At 43.2% G+C, this 18,304-nt stretch overlaps 1 protein-coding gene across 1 annotated transcript in view; it reads left to right on the forward strand.

Moving 5' to 3' along the window:
* LOC132549363 (CAD protein-like) overlaps positions 1–18,304 on the forward strand; it is a 115,417-nt gene that overhangs the window by 40,692 nt on the left and 56,421 nt on the right. Inside the window, exons 8-9 of the mRNA XM_060213293.1 lie at positions 4,980–5,171; positions 11,621–11,722. Coding sequence (XP_060069276.1) covers positions 4,980–5,171; positions 11,621–11,722 — 294 coding nt within the window. The remainder of the gene's footprint in view (positions 1–4,979; positions 5,172–11,620; positions 11,723–18,304) is intronic.

An 18,304-nucleotide genomic window follows, 5' to 3' on the forward strand; every position in this document is an offset into this window, starting at 1 on the left:
CATCCAGCTGTTGTTATTACATTCTACCTCATGGCTGGTCATATCTTCTGTGTTTACACCTTGCATTAACGATGTATAAGATCTCTTTTGGCCTTGTTTTGGCTTTAATTTCTTTTCAATGTTTGTTTCTGAGAGTTTGGGCCCTGGCATTTTACTTGGTGAGGTATAGAACTTGCTTGTTTTCTGTTTCGACTGTTGCCTCCATTGTTCTCGTTGGATATCTATGCCGTCCTGAGTCAGTGCAGCTGATTCCACCAAGGATAGATCCTGGGTTTGTGTTATCTTAGATTCCATACTGTTTTGGAATTCTCGTGAACGGCCCCGAATGCTCTTGTGAAGCAATCTAATGACTGGCCCAGGCCGTTGCGATTGTTTTTTATTCAAAATATTCTGTTTTACAATACGGAACCAGTTTTCTACGAAACAATTTGTGTCCCTTGTGATAGGATTTCCATTGTCGTCCCTTTCATTTCTCAGCAGCATCCCACTCCATAAAGGATAGAGGTGTAGGTAAGATTCTATTATTGCCAGTGCTTCCTTGTTAAAGTATTTGTTCCTTGTTTGGCAAGTGTGTTCTGAATTGGTTTGTGCATTTTTTTTCACGTTTTCAAAGAACTTGTTGAAGGGAGACAATGCTTTGATTGTTGATGTGGAATTTTCATGGTGATGGTCATGATTGACTTCTTGCGGACATGTATGTACTGAGTTTGGGATTTCAGTTTTCTGGTCAATAATTTGCTGTTCAATTTTGGCAATGGCTTCCTTCACTGGTGTTGTTTCATATTCAGTATCAAGAATAGTGCACAAAGAGACATAAATGGATTTGGCTTGTCGCAACTCAAAAGAATTCTGTAGCAGAGCAAAGGCAAATGTACAAAAATCAGCAAGTCCTTTGTCTGAGGTTGCATGACCTAGTCTGTCATGCACACGTTTGACCAAATGAGCAGAACACAAATGGACCTTGGTAAATTTGGAAACTGCTTTTGATTTTGTAGCTATTTCCCATGCACGTGAGAGGTAGGCATGGATGTTTTCTTGGTTACAAACCACTAGGATTGAGTTGATGAGTGGCCAAGAAAAATCTACCTCTATCCTGGTTGGCTGGACACTATGCCATGAAGTGCTTATGGTCATCAGATCCTGTTTCAACTTCCCTAGAAAGAGCGATATGATAGTTGTTGTATGCTCATTGGTGAACATTTCTGCAATTGGCATGGGTGGTTCCTTGGGCTTGTTGTTTTTCAAAACAGCAGCATAGTAATAAACCGGTTTTTCAGAACCTTGCTGCTTTTTCACCAAGGACCCTGTGGCATCTAAATGAAGAACACCTCTCGCCAGCTTCTTCTGCTTGATGTAGAGCCGAAGTTGTGTCTCCGTAAAGCATATGGTGATGAAAGGCTGATAAGACAGAAGTTGAATGTAGCCCAGCACACTGTTACTGTCCTGGTCACATTCTCGCAGAATCTGACTGGTCAGCACAACCTCTTTCCACTCATCTTCGTGAAGGTAATCCTCCTTCTTCATTTCATATTTTATTTGTCTCAACACATGTTTTGTGGAAGGTATTGTGTGATTTCCACCATCAAACTGAGACTGGCTGAGTTTTTCAAGCAACTCGTAGTGGAGATTAGATGGGGCAGTGGTCTTGAGCTTCTGTTTGTATTGCTGTCGTCTTTCTCCACGGAGTTGTCTCCTTTTGATTTGAAAGCGTGGATGCTTGATCTCACCATGTTTCTTGACCTTGATAGTCACTCCATTCTTGGAAACTTTTACTGGCTTTTCAGATATCTCAAATGTATACCATGTGCATGTCTCAAACTTACACTTGGCTTTGCCATGAAAATACCTGGCATTGATTTTCCGGCTGTCGGGTCTCTTAATACGGTTGTAGTAAAATTGAAGTACACAGGGTATTTCACCATCTGCCATCTTCTCAGAGAAAAGATCTGTCCAGGAAGAACATAGTTTTCTATTTGGGTCTTTTTTCTTTGGTTTAATAGTTTTCCATTCGGCTTTAGTTAGCGATATGGTGAAAGATGCTGGAATTTCATTTTTTGACTTGGTAGGTTCCATGATTTCCTCTGAACTTTCATCATCATGTAAGTTAAGTCGTGGGCGTTTTGTCATTGTTTGATACAACTGCACACTTGATGATTCTACTAAATCATTGTTAGAATGCTCTTCTAGTACAGACTGGTCATCAAAATCTTCTGTGATATTTAGATCAAAGGATATTTGATCATTTGGTTGATCATCTAAATCTTTGGTAGATTGTGGTAAGCTGTCCCGCTGTAATGACATAAAGCTGTTTTCAGTAGAAGCAATGCTGTCTTGGTCACAATCCTTCTGGCATTTACCAGATTCATCAACTGGTGTTGGCTGAGAAAAATTGTCAGTTTCCTCAACATCATCTTGGTGATCACCCTGCACCAGACAAAGCTGTGATGATTTTATATTTTCCATGTCACCAGGATAGTTGCTTGCACTATCTGTTGGGTCACTCATTTTTGAGTTCTCTGACATGTGTTGGTCGGCTTTACCACTTTCAAGACATGCTCCAGACATTGTGGATAAAATAGAATACTTGTTTTTTACTGCAGTAGTTAATGCCATATGTTCGTTGGCTGATCTGTCATCAAAGTCTAGTGGATTGGTGTTTTGAGACAATTGTTGCTGTTCTTCTGTAGGACATGTTTGTCTGCTAGAAACATATTTGTAATCCCCTCCTTTGTTCACCTGAATAGTTTTTGCAGGCCTTTTTACTTTTTTCTTCAGAATACATTTATTTGAATTCAGCCTCTTTGCTTCTGTCTTTACCTTATTCTCCAAAACAAAATCATTTGAATTGAATCTCTTAGGTTGAGTCACTTGTCTTTTTGACCTTTTTGACCTTTTTATAGAAAACATAGTGTGTGCAGCTGTAACCAACCTTGTGTTTTTTCACTGCAGTATTACCCACATTGTTGACAACAGAGTACCCCTAGTTGTGTCTTTTCACTGCGGTATTATGCACAGACAATGAAGTACCCCTAGTTGTGTCTTTTGACTGCGGTACTATGCACAGACAATAAAGTACCCCTAGTTGTGTCTTTTGACTGCAGTATTATCCACGCTGTTGACAACAAAGTACCCCTAGTTGTGTCTTTTGACTGCGGTATTATCCACGCTGTTGACAATAAAGTACCCCTAGTTGTGTCTTTTGACTGCGGTATTATCCACGTTGTTGACAATAAAGTACCCCTAGTTGTGTCTTTTGATTGCTGTATTATCCACGCTGATGACAACAAAGTACCCCTAGTTGTGTCTTTTGACTGCGGTATTATCCACGCTGATGACAACAAAGTACCCCTAGTTGTGTCTTTTGACTGCGGTATTATGCACAGACAACAAAGTACCCTTAGTTGTGTCTTTTGACTGCGGTATTATCCACGCTGTTGACAATAAAGTACCCCTAGTTGTGTCTTTTGACTGCGGTATTATCCACGCTGATGACAACAAAGTACCCCTAGTTGTGTCTTTTGACTGCGGTATTATGCACAGACAACAAAGTACCCTTAGTTGTGTCTTTTGACTGCGGTATTATCCACGCTGTTGACAATAAAGTACCCCTAGTTGTGTCTTATGACTGTGGTATTATCCACGCTGATGACAACAAAGTACCCCTAGTTGTGTCTTTTGACTGCGGTATTATGCACAGACAACAAAGTACCCTTAGTTGTGTCTTTTGACTGCAGTATTATCCACGTTGTTGACAACAAAGTACCCCTAGTTGTGTCTTTTGACTGCGGTATTATCCATGCTGTTGACAACAAAGTACCCCTAGTTGTGTCTTTTCACTGCGGTATTATCCACGCTGTTGACAACAAAGTACCCCTAGTTGTGTCTTTTGACTGCGGTATTGTCCACGTTGTTGACAACAAAGTACCCCTAGTTGTGTCTTTTGACTGCGGTATTATCCACGTTGTTGACAACAAAGTACCCCTAGTTGTGTCTTTTGACTGCGGTATTATCCACGTTGTTGACAACAAAGTACCCCTAATTGTGTCTTTTGACTGCGGTATTATGCACAGACAACAAAGTACATCTAGTTGTGTCTTTTGACTGCGGTATTATGCACAGACAACAAAGTACCCCTTGTTGTGTCTTTTGACTGCAGTATTATCCACGTTGTTGACAACAAAGTACCCCTAGTTGTGTCTTTTCACTGCAGTATTATCCACCTTGTTGACAACAAAGTACCCCTAGTTGTGTCTTTTGACTGTGGTATTATCCACGCTGTTGACAACAAAGTACCCCTAGTTGTGTCTTTTGACTGCGGTATTGTCCACGTTGTTGACAACAAAGTACCCCTAGTTGTGTCTTTTGACTGCGGTATTATCCATGTTGTTACGATTCTAATACTGACCTTGATTTAACCTCATTGTCTAAACCAACAGATTTCTTCCCTCCATTCTTCAAAATGCATCTATTTTTGTTGATAATTTTCTGGAAAAAAAAAAAAAGATTATTTCATTTGTTGATAAGTTCTGATTCTTACTAGAAAGAATAAAATGGAGGAATGTCTCGCCAACAAACATCATTGTTCTGACAATGCTTGGTCTTTTAGAGGTAGGGTCTTCTTATCAAAGCTGGTGGCTATTGTACTAAACAGTATACAAGGTGTTGGTTGCATGCCATTCAGGGCAATAGGGATAAAGAGTATTGTCTAAGGACACAAACACAACACTAAAGGTGGTTTCAATTTCTAAGGTTCACGAGTGGGCTTACTATGAGACAATGAAAGAGCTTTTGTGGGTAAATGTGGCCCCTCAAAAGAAAAAGAAAAAATGGGTTGGGTTATTGTTGGTAAATATGATTAGAAATACCCCTAGTGGATAGAAACAGCTCTGTGTACTGCAGAGAAATAAAACACAAATACTGTCTAATGTGCCTAGTTTTGGAAAATGTTTATATATCATATGTACTTCTTTATTTTGTAGGTATGGAAACAGGGGCCATAACCAGCCTTGTAAATATGATCATCAGAGAGCCATTCGTTGTTTTATTACCACACAGAACCATGGGTTTGCAGTAGATGAATCAACTTTAGCTCCAGGCTGGTCTTCTCTCTTCACCAATGCCAATGATAAAACTAATGAAGGCATCGTACACAACACCAAGCCTTTCTTCAGGTAAATTCTTAAGGAGGAAAACAAATAAGTTTTCCGTGTAAATATGATTTTAATGGTTAGCAGGTGTGGCACAAGACATGGTCAGTAATGATAATGATAATATACTATATTATCTGGGTTTTAAGCCACAGCTTTTTTCCTCGTGAACTGGATGTGCAGCTTATATAATGGTGCAACTTATATGTGGACAAAACATTAATTTGGTTACCTCATCTACCCAGTAATAAGCCCATGCTGGGAAATAAGCCCATCCCATTTCTGTTTCAGATGTACAGAACTGCAAACGAATTTTCATTTCAGTAATAATTACCATAACTTTAGTATGCAAAATATGGTACCTACACCCATCTTTGTATCCCAAAAACAAAAGATTCAAAAATACCGCCCTCCCTACGACCATGAGCCTTCACGTCATGAACATAGAGTTATTTCCCTTCCTCTTATCTTTATGGCTACCGGAGCGGGCGGACGTGCTATATTCAGCTGAGTGCCTTCCTTTTCTTTCTAGCTTAAGTCTAGCTTATAGCCGAGTATTTATATATCGGCTTATTGCTTTAAACCCATCGTTAACTATAACAGTCTTTTGCAGACGTTTATTTAGTTAATATATCCTGCTTTTAGGCCTTTATCGGCCGGTTTTTGTTCGGCCTTTGTTCGGCCATTTGCTATACTCCACGCAGTGAGCGCGTATCCACGTGTTTTGCGCTGTTCGGTTTTTTTCGTGAAGTTTTTTCGCTTTTTATTGGTCGTATTATTTATTCGACTGTATATTTTGCTTAGCTTTTTTACATTTCGTTACCTTTTGCTTTCGTTCGTATTTGTTTGTTGGAGTTGTGTTTTTTCACTCCATTTATTTTTGTTACGTTTATTTGTATTAATAACTGTTGTTATTTGATTATTTATTTCGTAACAATTATGGATTCAGGGCTGCGTCGTGGTTCGGCACATGGGTGTTCTCACTTCTACGGAGAGCAGGACCCCCATGATGCCTGTCCCTTATGCCGGCCTTGCAGCGAGGCCTCGCCGTGCGAACTTTGTTTGCACGCCGGGTCCGCTGTAAAGGTTCCCCTACCCAGTCGGCGAACTTCTCGCCGGAAGAGGGATTCGTCCTCATCTTCCGGTAAGAGAGGTAAGCCATCCAGGTTTTCTACCCCCGGCCCTGAGCCGAGGGGTGAGGTTGTCACTGCTGGGGGTGTTCTCACACTGAGCTCCGCCCTCGAGCAGGGGGTGGCTCCCCCTGTCCAGGCGCGTCCTGGTATAGGGGGGGGAGCAACCCGACCCTGACTCGGCGAAGTCTAGGGTCAAATCGGCCGGTAGCTCTCGACAGCCGGCGGTGCTACCGTCGGAAAGGGACTTCCAGTCACAGGTCTCTGAGTCTTTCAGGGACCTCGGCACGCCAGGTGGCGTCGTTGGTGGGGGCCGCCCTGACGCCGGACCGGTACCCTCGGGTATGGGGTCAGGGGTCACTGATTTTTTGTCAGGGTTGTCAGTGGCTACGGGGATTAGTGACACTGAGTTCACTAATCCTAGTGTCAGTGCGGGGCCTGGGTTCCTACACTCACAGGTCTCTGGATCTGGGGCTTTTCGCTCTAGTCCAGATTTTCCGGTGCAGGGTTTCCCAGGGGGTTTCCCCCAGGGATCTGGGGCCCCAGGTCAGGCTTCCGGTTTCTGGTCGCCTTTTCCCCCGGGCTCGGGGTGTAGGGGTGCCTGCGGGCACTCAATCCCGGGCCGCCCAGGCCAACCTGCGGATGGTCATGGGTACCAACAGTTACCCAGCGGTTACGGGCTCGGCCCGTACATGGCTGGGTTTCCACCTGGTGGGAGTGGAGGTTCATCCTGGTCCTTTGGACAGGGTGTCCAGCCCCAGGCTCAGGCAGGCCAATTTGGCCAGTTCTGGGGTCACTCCCAGCCCGCGGGACTGTTCCCATTCCCTCAGGGGTTTGGGTTCAACCCCATGGGTCTTCCTTCATGGAACCCTTGGGGTATGGTCTCTCCCTCTAGGAGACGTTTTAGCAGTGCTGAATCCCCCTAACGCTCTGCTACTTCGGGGGCCGTTTCGGCCGGTCCTAAAAAGGTTTGCCGGACCTTTAGGACTTCCGCCTCCCGCGCGGACTCGTCGGTCTCCTGTCCTCAGGGGTTGGCTTCTAAGCCTACAGCTTCGGCTGTTAGACGTTCTACGTCTAAACGCCGTATAGAGGAGTCCCCCTCTCCGGAGAGGTCTCCTCTGGCGGCCCCTGTTCCTCCCAGGGCGACTTAGCGAGGAGGAGATGGACGCTGAGTGCGTGGGCTTGGCAGAGGATGACGATGTTATCCATCTGTCTCCTGGGTGCTCGGCGATTGATCAGTCCGAGTCATCGGCAGATGACCCTTCCGACCAGGAGGGTTCCCAGGAGGTAGGGGGCTCCGAGATTGCTGAAACCGAGGCTCAGCATGTTCTTTCGGGGATGCGGGCCCTACGGGCTGACATTTCTCGGATTCTCGGAGCGGAGGTATGCCCACCCCCTTCTGCATCGTCGGTGCCCGAGTCCACCACCCTTCTAGGTTCTTTGGTGGCTCCTCGGGCTTCCGTTCGTACTGATCGGACTCTGCCAGAAGGCACCATTGTGTCTTCGGCTCTGGCCACCTCCCGGGCACGGGTTTTGGAGAAGAATTCTTCATCTACCCGCACCCCCAGGTTTGCCGGTTTGCAGCTCGGTGTTGGCGATTTGTCAGAGGCTTCTACCGCTGACTACGCTACACATGACGGGCAACTGGCCCCTCAACCAGCAAAGCTGGAGTCGAGGGAGTTGGCTGCCTGGCCCGGCAAATCGGTGGACCAGGTGGTGCTCGATGCTAGAGAGCACCACAGGATGGAGAGGATGTTGCGCCTTTCCATCCAAGTTCTGCCTTACATAGACTTCCTGACTGTGAGTCTATACAAGGTATCCGACTTGCCTGAGGGTCGGGTACCAGAGACGGAACAGGCCGACATTCAGGACAGGCTTACAGCTGCCCTGAACGCGGCGTTGAGGGCATCGGCGGCCTTACAGGTCTCCCTGCTCGCCAATGTCGTTTTGGCTAGGCGATTTTCTATCTTAAAAAATCGCCCAGTCGAAGAACCTTATCTTTCCCGTCTATTGACTGCCCCCTTCACTGGCTCTACCCTGTTCGGGGGAGCTCTTCCTTCTGTCCAGAAGGATATGAAGGAGGACTCCGTCGCCTCAGCACTCTTGGTGAAGAGGTTTCGTTCCGAGAAGGCCAGCACCTCGCAGGGGTCAGCGCGTCTGCCCAACCCAAATTGCAGCCACACTTCAATAAGGGGAAAGGTAAGAAGGGTAAGAAACCTCCTGGGGGCAAGAAGAAGGGCTCCTGACTCTTTCTTCTCCTTGACCGAGACAGAACAGGGGTCTGGCGGGGTGGACGGCGGTCCTCCCGTTCAGGTCTCTTGTCCTTCTCCCGCAGGCTCAGGCTCCGGATGGGCGGACGAAACTCTGTTTTGGCAGGGACTCGATCTGCCCCAGCCGGAGCTTCCTTTGGGCGGGCATCTCTCCGCTTTCCTGTCCCAGTGGCAGGAAATTACGGAGGACGCGTGGACGTTGTCAGTGGTCAAGGAGGGTCTAGGTATTCCCCTTCTTCAGGATCCGCCTCTTACCGCCCAGCCGATCTTCTTTCCTCCTCCGGGGGATTTGGAGAAGGCTCGGGCGATCCAGGAGGAAGTAAGGACCTTGCTTGCCAAGGGCGCGGTAGAGGAGATTCCTATGTCGGAAATCACTCCCGGCTTCTACTCCCGAATGTTTCTCGTTCGGAAGAAGTCCTGAGAGTGGCGCCCGATCATAGATCTCAGTGCCTTCAACAGGCAAGTAGGTTCTCCTCACTTCAAGATGGAGACCCCACGGGGCATCATGGCCTCCGTGAGGGACGGGATGTGGGCAACTTCAGTAGATCTGAAGGACGCCTATTTCCATATCCCCATCAAGAAGTCGGCACGGAAGTTCCTCCGTTTCACGTGCAACGGCAAGGTCTTCCAATTCCGGGCCATGCCCTTCGGGCTGACGACAGCTCCCTTGGTGTTCACCAAGCTGCTGCAGGTAGTCGTGGGATTCCTTCACTCTCGCGGAATAGACGTCCACATCTATTTCGACGACTCCCTCATGCTTCACAGGGTGAGGGAATCGTTAGTGAAGGATACCAGGCTGGTCCTGAAAGTCTTACTCAGAGTCGGCTTCATTCCTTCCAGAGAGAAGTCAGAGGTTTCCCCATCTCAGGACTTTGTCTTCCTGGGGAATCGTTTCGATACGTTCTGGGCATAGCCCTACCACCGGTGGAGAAGTTCGAGAAGGCCAGGGCTCTAGCTCTGTCCTTCATCGAACGGTCGCAGGTCCAGGTACGTTGGTTCCTCAGTTTTCTGGGGTATCTCAACGCCCTGGCAGATGTGGTCCCCCTAGGGAGACTTCACATCAGACCTCTACAGATGTTCCTCCTGTCCAACTGGGTTCCGTCATCCAGGAAGTGGGAGGCCTGGATAACTCTCACTCAGTCGGTCAGGGAGTTCGCTTGCTGGTGGACCATTCGGGAGAATGTTCTCCGCGGGGTTCCTCTGACCAAGCCTGTCCCCTCTATGACCCTGTTCACGGATGCTTCCATGACAGGATGGGGAGCTTACCTCGACGGCCATTGTCGCTCGGGGGAGTGGTCTGGGGATCAGCTCTCGGAGCACATCAACGTGCTCGAGATGAGGGCAGTTCTTTTGGCACTGCAATCCTTTCGGGGATTCCTGCAGTCCAAGGCGATTTGTGTGGCTACCGACAACTCTACAGTTGTCGCGTATCTGGAGAGACAAGGGGGCACCAGGTCTCACGTCCTGTGTGCCCTCTCCATCCGCATCCTTCTTCTCTGTCAGGAGATGCAATTGTCCATTACGGTCAAGCATCTTCCGGGCAGGTTGAATGTGTTGGTTGATACCCTCTCCAGGCGCCAGATCCCGTCTGTTTTTGCCTATCAAACAGGGACAGCGAGACATCTCCTCCCAGTCGGTGTCAGGAAGGAGATAGGTTCTTCCTCATCTCTTTCTGCCCTAATCAGAGGCTTCGCTTTGGATAGACCCAGAGTTCGGCAGCTAGGGGGGCTCCAGATCCCGTCTGTTTTTGCCTATCAAACAGGGACAGCGAGACATCTCCTCCTGGTGGGTATGCCAGGTCATTAAGTATGCTTATGAGCATTCTGATGACCAGGCTCGGGCGAGGGTGAGAGTGTGGGCTCATGAGGTAAGGGCCCTCGCTGCATCCTGGGCCCTTCTTAATGGGTCCTCCTTTCAGGAGGTCATGTCTGCTGCCTTCTGGCGGGGCAGGGATACATTTACAGATTTTTATCTGAGATCCCTGGCTTCCCACTCAGAAGGTTTGTATTCTTTGGGACCTCTGGTGGTTGCACAGTCTGTGGCTGTGCCCCCCCCGTTAGCCCCGGGGCTCGTCTTTTCCGTTCGGCGGCACGTGGGTTACCTGCTCGGTCACGGGGAGGTTGCCCCTCCTTATTCTATGCACTCTGTCCCCCCTCCCTACCATGTTTAGTGTGCTAGATGGGCTGCCTGGCTGCTAGTCACCACTACGGTAAGACGAATTCGCATACTAAAGTTATGGTAATTATTACTGAAATGAAATTGAGGTTTTTTAATGTAAAACCAATTTTCATGAGGTAATACTTACCATAACTTTATGGAGTCCCACCCTATCCTCCCCTCTTCCTATCTGCCTGACTGCCCCTCTACGGGTGCTACATAAAGGCTAAGAGGAAGGGAAATAACTCTATGTTCATGACGTGAAGGCTCATGGTCGTAGGGAGGGCGGGATTTTTGAATCTTTTGTTTTTGGTATACAAAGATGGGTGTAGGTACCATATTTTGCATACTAAAGTTATGGTAAGTATTACCTCATGAAAATTGGTTTTACATTAAAAAAACCTCAAATTTAGTTTACACTAATATTTCCACTCCTGTCCCCTTAGTCAAAGACTATTATAGATTTTGGGTACTTGAGCCTATTGCTTATGTGTTTCTCTCTAAGCTGGTTAAAGATCAAGGCCAGAAATGCAATATTGTCCTGATCACACTAAAATGATAAATCATAAACCAGTGAAGAATAGATAAGGATTTAAAGTTCAATGCCCTCACCAGTTCTTCATTTAAAAGAAGGCCGACTGTGATTTAATTGACAAAAAGGGTATTTTTGTCAGATGGAAAAGTATTCGTCTGATTTGTCTGAAATTGATCACCAGAGTTTAATGTATATTAACTATAAGTATGAATTAGGAGCAGAAAAAAAAGAAAGAACACATACAATAGTGCATTGTTACTTAAGCTAAAAATTAATTTAAAGCAAAAAATTTCTTACGCCAAAAGTTAAATCAAAGCAAAAAATTAAGTTCAACTCTTGTTTAACAAACTGATAAACACATTTGTCGTTATTTTTTTGCAGTACACAGTTTCATCCTGAACACATGGGAGGGCCACGGGATCTTGATATCCTCTTCTCAGTATTCCTTGACCAAGTACGCAACCACAAACAAAAGAACTTAAGGTAAGGAACTAATTCTTGTTCGCTTGCCCAGTCGCAATTTTTGCGATACTGTGGTATCAGTCTGCCATCCATCTGATATCTGCATGTCAACAAAGTCTTCAAACTACATCTTTTTTGCCACCAAATGGAATTCAAATTAATTTGACTGGGAACTTATTAAGGTGATAAGGATTCAAATTTAAATAACAAATAATGGGCTAAGGGACAGGTCAAGAAGGGGGAAATTTGGTTATATTGCTGTAAATGAGATTCAAAATTTTGTAAATGGAGAAGCTGATCTGAAAAACAAAATGGCTAACAGATGTACTGGGTGGATTATTCTTAAGTATCCAAGCAGTCTTCTCTTGGTTCCTATTTGTGCTGTTTTATTTTGGGTCTGATTAGAAACAAAATGGCAGACATATGACCATCTTGGATTCAGCACTTAAAGATTCTTAATTCATTATTACTATTTCTTAAGCAGAATTTTGAAATTTCATAAATTTGATTAAAAAATACAGAGGAAAGAATGGAAAAGTTGTGACCAAACAGTGATAGTCACCCAAGATCCTTCTGGGTTTCGAGAATAGGTGCTAAGACTTAAGGTAGACTTTGATGTATTGACTGTAAAGACTTTTATTAATTGATTCTGTTTGGTATGCAAGTACGATATTGTTACATCACCTGGCAATATTTACATTTTGACTTCACTCCGCCTCAATGAAACTAGTAATGTCACTTCGTTGCATTTCCCAATGAAAGAAGTGGGTCGCGTGCTTTTTTTTTGAGCGGCGAATCACTTTCTGTCAGCGTAGGAATACATTGTTTACTCTTGCGATCTATTTTTAAACCGTCTACACGTTTTTAGGTCACGTAGGTACGAGACAATACCTGTGTGTGATAACATCATTAAAAATATTTTTCTGATTGTTTGTGTTGCTTTTATACTTTTTAACATCATATAATCTGTATATCCTCAATATTGAACAAAGATTTAATACAGTTGCAGCTGCTGTATCTATAATCAGTTGTCTGCTCAATCATGGGTGATCACAGCGACAGCTCAGATATTTCTTCCGATATAGAGCCAACCGAGTTAAGAGAATTTGGTGTCCAGTTACCAGAGATTTTACTCAGCCCTGGTAATTCCGACAGTCATGAGTCTGTGCAAGATGATAATGCCGATGAAGAGTTGTTGGGGGCCCTTGTGGCCGCCGACATCTCCTCTGTCTCTGACCCAGTTATTGTTGCAGAAGTCAACAAATTACTGAAAACCCCTGCATATGAAAATCTGTCAAGACCCGAGATGCCAGCTACTCAAATCATGTCACCACCCATCACTCAGTCAAATCTAGGCCTAAATCATTCTGTTACTAAGCGATTTAAGACAGTAACAGATGATCAGATTAGGCACTTTGTAGTTATCTACCAAAAGCTATTTAATGAGCTGCTTTATTATATCAGTCAAAATATTGTATAAACACATAGCAAGTTTATCTGTGAAAGATAGGCAAAGGAAGCAGAAAATTGTACTTATCTTTTTAGCTGTTTGATTTTTAGGTCACCATAGCTTAGACAAAGTCTCATGGTAACCTATTGTGATCACCTTCATCCAGCATAGTGCATTCGTAAACAATTTAACATTTTTTGACTTCTCAAAAACTCTTGATCTGATTTCAGTGAAATTTTGCAGAAACCTTCCCTGGTCTGAGATGAACCAAAAATGTGAATAATACATTCCCCACCCCACAGGGGCTAAGGTGCGGGGCCAAAAGGGGTCAAATTGACTCGGATTTCAAAAATCTTCTTCTCAACTTTCCGATATGGTAGAATCAAATATTCTTCATGAATGGAAACATCTTAAGATGCTTTACCAAAATTGTGAATTTCATGGCCCCAAAGTCTCACATTTCCCAGTGAGGAGGATGTAAAGTTTATCATAGTTTATATAGGAAAAAAATTTTGAGCGTAATTTGTTTAATTTCCATTGGAAGTATTTCAGACTTGGTTAAAACTATGAGTGAAGGATGACAGCTTAATGGTTTGTCTTTATTGATCCTTGCTGACCCCAGAGGCTGAAAGGCGGGGCCAAAAGGGGTCAAATTGACTTCTGATTCAAAAATCTTCTTCTCAACACCCAGATATGGAGGAGTCAAATACACTGCATGCTTTAATGAAATTTTGAATTTCATTGCTCCAGGATTTCACATTTCCCCGTAGAGAGGGGGAAAAGTTTTACTATATTTTATATAGGAAAAATAGATTTTTGAGCATAATTTGTTTATATCCATTAGAAATATTTCAAACTTATAAAAAACAATTTTAGCTACCACAATGATAATTGTCATTACTTGAAATGCTGTTTTATATTGAGAACAAAATCAAAGAGGAAAAAAAATGTATACTGTTTATGAAATACTTTTACTATTATTGCTTTCAGCAGATATTTTATAATAGATACATGAATTACTTACCATATAATGTACCAGTAATGTGTGGACACAGGATTTGTGTATTCTGATAGTCACTTGGAGCAGTCATGGATAGGTTTTTCAATACGTATTTAATGATCAATCTACATACCACTGCCTGCACTCTTCTTTTCAGCAGATATTTTATAATAGATACAAGAATTACTTACCGTATAATGTACCAGTAATGTGTGGACACAGGATTTGTGTATTCCGATTGTCACTTGGAGCAGTCATGGATAGGTTTTTCAATACGTATTTAATGATCAATCTACATACCTCTGCCTGCACTGTTCTTTTGTCATATTGTCAAGCTTTATGCTTAATCAGTCATGCATTTAAAATTGACATGTATGATGTTTACGATAATTATTGGTTACAACATACTTATATAACAGTTCTTTAGTGTGTGGTTTTGTACTCTGTGCTATTGTTTTTGAATTATTTGTAGTAGTTATTCTATTTGTGTTATTAACATAATAACAGCTGGAATACTTTCTGTGTGTGAAGGTAATTTGTTGAATTGTTGAAATGTTTTTCTTACCAGGAATAGATAGGGTGCTTTTGTAGTGTGATTTACAATGTTGATTTATTTTTTCCAAGTAATGATAAGCGGTGGTTGAGGTCACCAAATCTTTTATTAGCTCACCTGGTGTCAACAGCTTCTTCTCAATAATAAATGGACCAAATGTTTTGATATTTAGCTGGTATATTCCTAGAATGAAGCCTGGCAAAGTTTGCGAAAAGAAATTATCATGACTTTAATGAAGGTCACAGAGGTCAAATTAGTTGAAAACATTAAAACAGCTTATACTCATGAACAAACAGGCCTAGAGGCAAGATATTTGACTGGTATGTATATACCAGGTGAGCAATGCGGCCCATTTTTTTTTTTTTTTTTCGTTATGTCATCTGACCCAAAGGGTCCGGATGATCCATAGCCATCATATTTGGTCTGTCATCATCTGTCCATTCAAATTACTTCTCAAAAACCAAAAGTCCCAGGGTTTTGATATTGGGTCTGTAGCTTGATGGTAAAAAGGGCTACCAAGTTTGTTGATATGAGTAACTTGACCTGCTTTCAAGGTTATAGAGGTCAAGTATGTCAAAATCTTTTAATGACTTCTTCTCAAAGACCAAAAGGCCCAGGATGCTTATTTTTACTTTCAAGGTCATAGGGACCAAATATGTTGAAATGTATAAATGACTTCTTATTAATCAAAAGAACCAGGTTACTGATATTTGGCCTGTAGCATGCTAGGATGGAGAGCTACCAACTTTGTTAATATGAATGACATTGACACACTTAAATTTAATTAAAAAATACAGAGAAAAGAATAGAAAAGTTGTAACCAAACAGTGATAGTCACCCAAGATCCTTCTGGGTTTCGAGAATAGGTGCTAAGACTTAAGGTAGACTTTGATGTATTGACTGTAAAGACTTTTATTAATTGATTCTGTTTGGTATGCAAGTACGATATTGTTACATCACCTGGCAATATTTACATTTTGACTTCACTCCGCCTCAATGAAACTAGTAATGTCACTTCGTTGCATTTCCCAATGAAAGAAGTGGGTCGCGTGCTTTTTTTTTGAGCGGCGAATCACTTTCTGTCAGCGTAGGAATACATTGTTTACTCTTGCGATCTATTTTTAAACCGTCTACACGTTTTTAGGTCACGTAGGTACGAGACAATACCTGTGTGTGATAACATCATTAAAAATATTTTTCTGATTGTTTGTGTTGCTTTTATACTTTTTAACATCATATAATCTGTATATCCTCAATATTGAACAAAGATTTAATACAGTTGCAGCTGCTGTATCTATAATCAGTTGTCTGCTCAATCATGGGTGATCACAGCGACAGCTCAGATATTTCTTCCGATATAGAGCCAACCGAGTTAAGAGAATTTGGTGTCCAGTTACCAGAGATTTTACTCAGCCCTGGTAATTCCGACAGTCATGAGTCTGTGCAAGATGATAATGCCGATGAAGAGTTGTTGGGGGCCCTTGTGGCCGCCGACATCTCCTCTGTCTCTGACCCAGTTATTGTTGCAGAAGTCAACAAATTACTGAAAACCCCTGCATATGAAAATCTGTCAAGACCCGAGATGCCAGCTACTCAAATCATGTCACCACCCATCACTCAGTCAAATCTAGGCCTAAATCATTCTGTTACTAAGCGATTTAAGACAGTAACAGATGATCAGATTAGGCACTTTGTAGTTATCTACCAAAAGCTATTTAATGAGCTGCTTTATTATATCAGTCAAAATATTGTATAAACACATAGCAAGTTTATCTGTGAAAGATAGGCAAAGGAAGCAGAAAATTGTACTTATCTTTTTAGCTGTTTGATTTTTAGGTCACCATAGCTTAGACAAAGTCTCATGGTAACCTATTGTGATCACCTTCATCCAGCATAGTGCATTCGTAAACAATTTAACATTTTTTGACTTCTCAAAAACTCTTGATCTGATTTCAGTGAAATTTTGCAGAAACCTTCCCTGGTCTGAGATGAACCAAAAATGTGAATAATACATTCCCCACCCCACAGGGGCTAAGGTGCGGGGCCAAAAGGGGTCAAATTGACTCGGATTTCAAAAATCTTCTTCTCAACTTTCCGATATGGTAGAATCAAATATTCTTCATGAATGGAAACATCTTAAGATGCTTTACCAAAATTGTGAATTTCATGGCCCCAAAGTCTCACATTTCCCAGTGAGGAGGATGTAAAGTTTATCATAGTTTATATAGGAAAAAAATTTTGAGCGTAATTTGTTTAATTTCCATTGGAAGTATTTCAGACTTGGTTAAAACTATGAGTGAAGGATGACAGCTTAATGGTTTGTCTTTATTGATCCTTGCTGACCCCAGAGGCTGAAAGGCAGGGCCAAAAGGGGTCAAATTGACTTCTGATTCAAAAATCTTCTTCTCAACCCCAGATATGGAGGAGTCAAATACACTGCATGCGTTAATGAAATTTTGAATTTCATTGCTCCAGGATTTCACATTTCCCCGTAGAGAGGGGGAAAAGTTTTACTATATTTTATATAGGAAAAATAGATTTTTGAGCATAATTTGTTTATATCCATTAGAAATATTTCAAACTTATAAAATTGAGGTTTTTTAATGTAAAACCAATTTTCATGATGTAATACTTACCATAACTTTAGTATGCAAATACAGTACCTACACACATCTTTGTATCCCAACAACAAAAGATTCAAAAGAAAAACAATCCCGCCCTCCCTACGATCCATGAGCCATCACGGCAGGAACGCAGAGTGATCTCCCTTCCTCTAATAACCTTTATGGCGTAAACCCCACAGAGGGGCAGCCAGGCAGATAAGGAAGAGGGGAGGATAGGGTGGGACTCCATAAAGTTATGGTAAGTATTACATCATGAAAATTGGTTTTACATTAAAAAACCTCAATTTCATTTCAGTAATAATTACCATAACTTTAGTATGCGAATTCGTCTTACCGTAGTGGTGACTAGAAGCCAGGCAGCCCCTTCAGCACAACCAAAGTAGTAGGGAGGGAGAACAGAGTGCTAAAGTGAAGGAAGGGACCTCTCTGTGAAAGAGCAGGTGTACCCACATGCCGCCGTACGGAAAGACATGGCCCGGGGCTAACGAGGAGGCCCAGCCACTGACTATGCCACCACCAAAGGTCCCAATGAATACAGGCCTTCTGAGTGGGAAGCTAGGGATCACAGATAAAAAATCTGTTAAGGTATCCCTGCCCTGCCAGAATACTGCAGACATGACCTCCTGAAAGGAGGACTCATTGAGAGAAGGGCCCAGGATGAAGCAAGGGCCCTGACCTCGTGAGACCGCGCTTTCGCTCTCGCCCGAGCCAGATCATCAAAATGCTCGTAAGCATACTAAATCACCTGGCAAACCCACCTGGAAACCGACTGGGAGGAGATATCTCGTTGCCCCTGTTTAATGGGCAAAACAGACGGGATCGAGAGCCCCGCCCCCCCTGGTTTTATCAAGATAAAACCTAAGAGCCCGACAAGGACAAAGCAACCTATCTCGCTCCTCCGAGCTAGTCACAGCCAGGATCCTGATGGGATCGTGCGAGAACCCCGGAACCTGATTCTTCGCTAAAAACAACTCTA

This window comes from Ylistrum balloti, unplaced genomic scaffold (genome assembly GCF_031769215.1).
Source record: "Ylistrum balloti isolate Yb309-2 unplaced genomic scaffold, AGI_CSIRO_Ybal_v1 Utg370056, whole genome shotgun sequence".
Classification (NCBI taxonomy): Eukaryota; Metazoa; Mollusca; class Bivalvia; order Pectinida; family Pectinidae; genus Ylistrum; species Ylistrum balloti.